This window comes from Cryptomeria japonica, chromosome 8 (assembly GCF_030272615.1).
Source record: "Cryptomeria japonica chromosome 8, Sugi_1.0, whole genome shotgun sequence".
Taxonomy (NCBI): Eukaryota; Viridiplantae; Streptophyta; class Pinopsida; order Cupressales; family Cupressaceae; genus Cryptomeria; species Cryptomeria japonica.
The window spans coordinates 353,484,882-353,493,654 of NC_081412.1; the positions used below are offsets into that span (position 1 = coordinate 353,484,882).

General features: G+C 38.4%; 1 protein-coding gene across 1 annotated transcript; it reads left to right on the forward strand.

The window, feature by feature from the left end:
• The first annotated feature begins 1,271 nt into the window (after positions 1–1,271).
• On the forward strand, positions 1,272–6,849 carry LOC131045355 (ATP-dependent RNA helicase-like protein DB10). The gene is made up of 8 exons (XM_057978945.2): positions 1,272–1,467; positions 1,548–2,001; positions 2,874–3,104; positions 3,257–3,325; positions 3,878–4,147; positions 4,241–4,591; positions 5,287–5,561; positions 5,654–6,849. The coding sequence occupies exons 2-8, from the start codon at positions 1,555–1,557 to the stop codon at positions 6,582–6,584; spliced, it is 2,574 nt and encodes an 857-aa protein (XP_057834928.2). The 5' UTR covers positions 1,272–1,467; positions 1,548–1,554; the 3' UTR covers positions 6,585–6,849.
• Positions 6,850–8,773: the final 1,924 nt, after the last annotated feature.

The following is an 8,773-nucleotide window of genomic DNA, read 5'->3' on the forward strand; positions in this document are numbered from 1 at the left end:
TATTTAGTAGGATCAAAGTTGGGAGCCCAATTAATTCTATGAAAACTCGATCCTTCAAAGAAAATTGGTTTCCCATATAGAATTTCAATTTTCAAATTCAGATATATACATTCAATAGGAAAGAAATCATTCTGGAGAGCTCAAATACTTATCTTTCTTGTGTAAGAGTTCCTCCACTAGTCCATCATCTCCTTGTCGTCTCCTCCAACTCCACACCACTTCACCAACAATGCTATATCCTTCAACCGATTAGCATTTGGAGTAATGAGGTTTGATGACATCACAAAAAGCTTGCTACTAGGACTCTTCTTTGTCTTGAATCCTTCATCTTTACGATATCCTCTTCTATTGAAAACCCTCTCCTTCTCCTCCTCTATACCCTACCTCTTCCCCATTTAGTGGCTTCCCCTTTGGATTAAAACCCTCCCCAAACACTATTTGATGTATAAAGAGGAACCCTAGAAACTCCCATCATTAAATCCTCTTTATTGACATCCTTTCTACTATTAGGATCCAAATTTGAGTGTTTCCTGAAGCTCTGGATTGCGGTCCATCCACCCTTGCCAAGTGGTATCCTATTTGTTCCCATGAAAAATGAGGGAAAATACTAATCCGTGGATATGCCGATAGATTTCTTGGGTCCATTTTGCCATTGTCCCAGTGTTTTGTTGGAAATATGCTGCTAATGAATGCTAGTTTTCTACGAAAATTCACAGTCTTCATTTTTTTTTGCAAGTTTTCCTTATTAATATTACTTTTAAGTAGAAAAAAAAGTATATATAAGTGCACAAATATTATGAATACTTTTAATACAAATTTAGGATGTTTGCTTTAAAAATAAGTAGAAAATAAAAAATGAATGAATCTACCAAGTTCCCATGTAATTTCTAAATACTCTAGGTGCCTACAACATGGACTTTGCCATTAAATCAAGTGTCTTTTGGCTCTAAGTACATAATTAAGATAGTGACACTAGTCAAAATTAGCTAAATGAAAATAAATAAGATTTTTAATTTTTTAATTTTTTATTTTTGAGTTAAAAGGCAAAACTTAAATAGATACCGTTTTAATTATGTTTATTAAACTTTTTTTTGAGAAAGGGCAAAACTTATCTTGAAAATTCTAACTATTGTGAGAGAGGGCGGGCAATCTGCGCAAACTTAAATTAGGTGGGCTCCTCACACGGTTTTAATCGGAATTCAAGCTGCAACCATGGTTAAGAGAGTTCACGAGGGTGGTTAAGGATACAAGTAGCAACTTTTGATTAGGGTTTGACCTCGTTTCTCCTATCTTTCGTGGAGAGGCCAGGAGAGAGCTTTTGAGCTGTCCGCGCTTTGCTCTCATTAAATTGATTGACCTCGTCTCCTTTTCTCATCTTCAATTCGGGGGCAATTTTTGGCCCTTGGAATTTATCCCAATTGCAGCGAAACTCAACTGACGCATAGAGGGTTTCTGAGCAATTCCCAGGTGTGTGTTGCACTTTAGGGTTTGTAGGCACCAGATCTGGAAATCTGTAACTATTATTTGACTGAGATTGTTGTTTGTAGGGCTTGAATGACAATGGTGGCGGCAGCGACCGCTGGCACCGGGCCTCGTTATGCTCCTCACGATCCCACGCTTCCCCATCCCTGGAGAGCGCTGGTTGATGGCAATACTGGCTATCTGTACTATTGGAATCCTGAGACCAATGTTACCCAGTATGAAAAACCCCTTCCTCCAACTCAACCTCCTCCGTTGCCACCTGGTCCACCACCCAGTGTGACTCCCTCGCACGCCATCCCTGTGGAGACCCAGCCCCAGCCCCAGCCCCAGCCCCAGCCCCAGCCGCAGCCTCAGCCTCAGCCACACCACCACCATCAGCAGCAGCAACATCACCAGCAACAGCAACACCATCAACAGCAACAACATCCGGCGGGTAATTCTGATGTCACTATAAATGGTACTCTTATGCCTTCCCATCACAAGATTGCAGCCGTTCCCATCTTGCGAAATCAAGACCAGGTATTCAAACATTTAGGGTTTGTTTTTATGCAGCAAAAAATTATTTTGGGTTTTCAATTTTTTCCCTTTTAATATACTCTCTGGAACTAATCTGTACTCACTCCTTTGTTATAATGACGCCGTTGTTGTTTAGATGTGTTCATGTGCTTGGATATCTTCTTCTCTAGGCTTTTGGTCATAGGGATATATGATTTTCCTAGGTTGTGGGTGATGTTGCCGTCTCATTGCTTAAAATTTGTATAACTTTATTAATCGTACATCAGAGGGTAAAAAGAAGCAGTCTGCTTCTCAGAATTGAAAGAAAGAATAGATGATGTCTTGGAGCTGTTGCTACAGTATTTTATAATTTGCCTGGTTGTCATTGCAAGGTTGACCCCACTTTAAAATGAAGTGTTTTTCTGATCCAATCGCCCTATCCGTGCAAAAGACACAATTCTTTCCTCCCCTTTCTCTTCTGGCTTTTACTGTCTGCCTGTTTGACTTTGCCAAAAAATCAATTTGGCGATATTTCTGGATTTGATTATGTAATCTTTAATTATCCAGAAATACTGACAAACTGATTTATGATTTTAATACCCCCCACGGAAAAAGAAAGAAGTAAAAACAAATGTCTAATTTGAGATTCGAAAAAGAAGCAATTAAACCTTTGTAGAAATGAAAAATAAAAAAAGGAAACAGAAAATTGAAGGAAACAAAAGAAATTAGTTGAGAAAGTTGAAATAAACAACATAAATTTAGCTTAATGTTTCTAGCACGCAAGTTTTCAGACAATAGTGTTCTTAAAATGTGTTCGTAAAGACCACCACGAATGCATTGCATCATAAAATTTTCTCTTTGACTGAGTACACTTGGTTAAATATTACGTGTTCCAGGGGATGGGTGGAATGCACCCTTCACATGTGCCGGTTGGAGTTGCTAATGGTTCCACAATAACGGCTACCCAAGGTCCAGGTCAAATGAACGGCTCTTTCAAGTATGGGCCAAGTGGACCCAATTATGGTGTTCCAGCTGTTAAGCAATCTCCAGGATCGCACATAGCCAGTCAGCCTCCTAGTTCAGGATCTGTGGATGCATATCGGATGGAGCATGAAGTTTCTGCCACGGTGTGTATCAATTGCTGAATTTATTTACTTTTTCATTTTTCTATATTGATAGGACTTACTGGGATGTCAGGGTTTATAAAACTCATATGTTCTTTTTTGACACGCGTTTACTACAATTTTGGATTGTCTTGTACCTGGGTCTATGCAATCAGGGAGACAATGTTCCTGCCCCATTTATGACGTTTGATCAAGCTGGATTGCCACCGGAAATGCTTCGAGAGGTACCATTCCTTTCATTGTATGATTCTAAGGTAGTTTTATAAATTTGTGGGTTAAAGAGAAGTCTGCTCTATTGGACTTTGTGGAGTTGATTTCTGCAATTCTTAGTTAGTTGTTTACTCCAATAGCATCCCAAGACATGTGTGGATAAACTCACTTGTCTGTTATCCCTTGTACTTGTGGCAGGTGCGATATTTGCTCCAGAAAGGAGCATATGTCGTACGCTGTACTGCTGTACAACAAAAACACAGCTCTCTGCTCTCATGTGGGAGCTTCATATTATTGGGGCCTGTTTGGTCGGGGCTCGCTGTTACAGGAAGGGGTCAAGGCTGCCAATTTATTGGGTCAGCCATTTATCTTGAGAAGCCTAATGCATATGCTTCTTGTTGCTGTAACAAGTAGCCATGCACGTTGGAACACTTCTTGTAGTTATTGTTTTACTGATTTATTCTCACTGTCATTGATAGTGGATCTACTGATTTATGGGACAGTGTATTATCTCTAGGCAGCTGATCTATAATATCTTATATTCTCTGTTGCATGTTGTAATGCAGCTACAAAATGCAGGTTTCACGAGTCCTACTCCCATACAGGCACAATCTTGGCCTGTTGCTTTACAGAACAGGGACATTGTAGCCATTGCAAAGACAGGTTCTGGAAAGACTTTAGGGTATCTCATGCCTGCATTTATTCATTTGCGACGTCATCACAAAAATTCACAGATGGGTCCTACTGTGCTTGTTTTGGCACCTACACGAGAGCTTGCTACTCAAATACAAGATGAAGCTGTAAAGTTTGGCAGATCGTCCAGGATATCATGCACGGTTTGTTACTTATCTATTCTGGATTTCTATGTAACTTGATATAATGGCTTCTTCAGAACAAGCTCAATGTAGTGATTTCTTTATCTGTTGCAGTGTTTATATGGAGGAGCGCCAAAGCCTCCTCAGTTGAGGGAATTGGAAAGAGGAGCAGATATTGTTGTTGCTACTCCAGGAAGGCTCAATGATATTCTAGAGATGAAAAGAGTGAGCTTGAAACAGGTATCATTTTTAATACTGGATGAAGCTGATCGCATGCTAGATATGGGTTTTGAGCCCCAGATAAGAAAAATAGTAAATGAAATTCCTCGACAAAGACAAACCTTGATGTACACTGCAACTTGGCCCAAGGAGGTCCGGAAGATAGCTGGTGATTTATTGATGAATCCGGTCCAGGTTACTATAGGAGATGTTAACGAACTCTCTGCAAATAAGTCAATTACTCAGGTATGCTTTTTATGTGTGCCACATGTTGTGGATTAATTGTTGACACTTATACTTTAATCTGGCAGTTTTTATTTGACCATCAAAACCAAAATTATTTTGCCTTGAAATGTAAAATACTGGTATGGCTATGGGGTTTGGGTGTTTGCTGTTTTCTCTTTGGACCCTGAGTCGATATTATTGCTTGCATTTGCCTATATGAAAGGCTAAAGACATAAAAACTATACAAAATATGGACAAATAAAACTAATGGCAATTTCATTGTCGAATATACGAAATAAACAAAAACTAGGTTATTACTAATAACTTACGAAAATAGTCAGTGATTATAGTCAAACTTGAGAACTAGGTGAGCAAATTATCACATTTTTCTTCATTGACAGGTTTTAAATCATCAATTGCTTTCTTATAGACAGATACAGTGGGACTTGCAGCTGTTAATTAAATTGTGTTTGTTTACTGTTTTTATTGTGCTCAATGTTGGTTTTCTGTATTTGTATTTTAATTTTAATTATGACTGTTGTACCCCTCTTCTGCCACTATTATTTTGTTGTGTTTTATTAATAAAGTTGGTTACCCTGGAATCCAGGGGCTACTTGGACCAGTATCACTAGCAGAATGTACTGGTACAGGCCTCAAAGGAATTACCTGGTAAGGTAGTCTTAAATATTTTTTGATTAGTGTGAACTGTTTTGCAGTATATAGAAGTAGTACCACCAATGGAAAAACAGAGAAGATTGGAACAGATTCTCCGGGGACAAGAACCAGGTTCTAAAATTATAGTGTTCTGCTCAACCAAAAGGATGTGTGACCAGATTGCTCGTAGTCTTGGTCGTTTTGGAGCTGCTGCTATCCATGGTGATAAGTCTCAAGGAGAAAGAGATTGGGTTTTAGCTCAGTTCAGGTCTGGGAAATCCCCAGTGTTGGTTGCAACGGATGTAGCTGCGAGAGGTCTTGATATCAAAGATATAAGGTATGGGAGTTTTAGTTATTGCAGGATCAATTTTGGAGTTCCTTCTTGTTGTATTTTGATGTATTGGCTGCAAAAATCTCCTCTTTCTGCAGGGTTGTGGTAAACTATGACTTTCCTACTGGTGTTGAAGATTATGTTCATAGAATAGGGCGAACAGGTCGAGCTGGTGCCACAGGATTGGCATATACATTTTTTTCTGACCAGGATGGAAAATATGCACCTGAACTAATCAAGGTTCTGGAAGGTGCAAATCAAAAAGTTCCTTCAGAGTTGAGGGATATAGCTGCTCGTGGTGGAAGTTTTATGAAAGGCCGTGGTGGAAGATGGGATTATGGAGGACGAGGTGGAAGGGACATGGGTCGTGGCTTCAGTGCTGGTCGTGGAGAAACTTACAATGGTGGCCGTGGGGATTCCTTTGGTGGCAGAGGAGGATGGGGAGCTTCTGGAGGTAGATTTGACAGAAATGATAGAGGGGGATATGGAGGCCGTGGGAGGTATGAGCGGGATACACGTGACAGATATGACAGTGGTCGTGTTAATTTTGAAACAGATTATCATGATCGTCATGATAGGGGACGGCATGACAAATATTTGGGTGACAAGGAGAAGTCCCGAGATAGTTCTAGAAGATCTGATGATCGAGACAGGGGTCGTAGTTATAGTCAGAGCTATAGCAGAAGCCCAAGTAGAAGTAGAGGGCGGAACTATAGTCAGAGCTCAAGCCGCAGCCGTAGTCGCAGCCGTAGCCGCAGTCGCAGCCGCAGCCGCAGCCACAGCCTTGATAGATACAATGATAGGTTCAATACATACAGGGGTGGTCCACCTGAGAACATTGTTGGAAACTCACCATGGAGAGGAGGGCCACCAACATCGAGGAGAAACGGGTCTCCTGACTTATCCTTTTCACCTAGAAGGGGTAGATCACCTCGTATGCTTCCAATGAATAACAGAGATGTTTCCCCACCTGGCACCAGGTCACCCTATCGTGGAGGTCCTTTGATCGAGAAAGGCACCGCTTTATGAGAGTCCTGGCCTAATCCAGTCATATTATGCATTTGAATGTTTACCCTGTTTTTGCAGTTACAACTCTTATTGTCATGATCACGATTGAATTTTTTGCAACTAAAATCTCTAACTCCAATTGGTCTGGCTCAATAGTATCACAAACAGAATTCATATCTGAATTGTATTTCACTTTTAAGATATTCAATGATCGGTACCATGTAAACCAGGATCAGAATTATCTATATATAATACAATGATTGGTCTACTGATCTTCATGTTCTAAGTATTTTTGTTAAGTGTATTGGAACAGGCTATCGGCCAAGTTCTTGACTTGGACTTCATAAATATGTTAATGATGTTGTATACTCTCATCGTTACTGTTCTGGATAAGCCTTAGTTGTATAACAATGTATTAATCTCATGTAGGCCTTCTACTTTCTGATGTTCTGATCTTTTTTGAATATCCAAAATTTGTTATTTTCATTAAATATTTAATTACGGTTTGTTGCAAATAATTAGACTGGTCAACAGACCCACCACCGGTAAAGTGGTTGGAAAGCTTAGCGGCACTTCTGCATTCCGAGTTGTAGGTAACACAATAAGTGACGTGATTTGAAATGAAAGGAAATGAAAGATTTTAATGACATCTGCTGTGTTTCATGGGACCAGACAGTCTATGGGATCCGAGAGTTGAACTGTTAAACTGTTCAGAAACAAAATAAAAGTTCCATACAATAAACAACCCCTATTTCTAACTGTCCCCTTGCCCCTTTTCCCTTTTTTGATCATGTATCTTCTGTCATGAATTTTGTTCAAGTAATATGTTGTTCTTGCTATCCGCTCTTTGAGCAAAGCTGTTATAGATATTTGCTTTGAGTATCATCATAATTGATTTGTATGTCTTTGTATGCCAGACACTCCATGTTGTAATGCCCATTCCATTTAAACTAGCCAATTGAACCAATTTACAATTCAATAAAGATTGGAGTTGGGCACTATTTCATTGCGTTCTGCGTTTGCATGATACTATCACTGGGCAAATCATATGGAATGACAGATTTTTGGCTTGAATCCCAGAGCTTGAAGCACACTTGTTGAAGTGAGTACAGTAAAAAAATTTGATTAAAGATTCTAAACCATCTACACGCAAGAACGAAAAGCATGGGGAATTACATACATAGATCATATACACAAACGAGGGGAATGACAAAATCTAGTCGCAGCAAGTTTTTGGTTTTAGCTATATCCAAAGCATTAGATTTTGTTTTATGGTACGATTATTCTATTAATTGTTTTTGTATATTGGTTTATTTATTTTTTTCTTTTTAAAAACAAACTTGAATTATTGGTTAGACAATGATAGAGGTGCAAGGTAATTGCATATTCTCAATTTTTTTTCGTATACGTTTAAGTTTATTTTGTGTGTATGTTGTTATGCGTTAGCATTTAATTGGGCTCTTCAGCCCCTATATTCATATTTTGTTAGACCCCTATAATGCCATTGTATTTAATCATTTTGAAGTTGCAATTGTTATTTATGTGGATTAGATTTGAAAGAATAAATAAAATCTGTCGGAGTAAACAGACAAGTTAGGCATTTAGAAATGTCCTAGATTAAAAAGGATCGGAGACAAATAAATGTACTTGGAATTGTATAATGCTTAAACATGTGGGTGAAATTCAATTCATTCCTCGATTCTTTCTCCCCCTTTTCGACATTTTCATGCGAATCTATTTGTATCTAGATATTCCTATACATTGGCTATTTATTACACATACCTATACACCCTTTCCCATACATTTCATTCACATTAATATTAGCATCTTATCTTTAGATGGTGCAGAATTAACCCTTGAAATTGAAATTCCAAAGTTTACTCTCTTTTTAAATTTAACCATCATGCATTTAATTAACATATGTTTGTATAATTATTAATAGCACTTGAATTTAAAGGTATCCAATATTCATCATTCCCAAGCATCATTCAAATATCATTTGCATTTAAGGAAGGAGCATGGTAGGAACACTTTAATAGCTGCACTAAAAGGACTAGAATTTTTATTTTCATTGGCATAATGTAGGTACATAGACTAGAATTTTTATTTTCATTGGCATAATGTAGGTACATAGACTAGAATTTTTATTTTCATTGGCATAATGTAGGTACATAGATAAATTCGACAAATCAAAGATTAGAGGTACACAA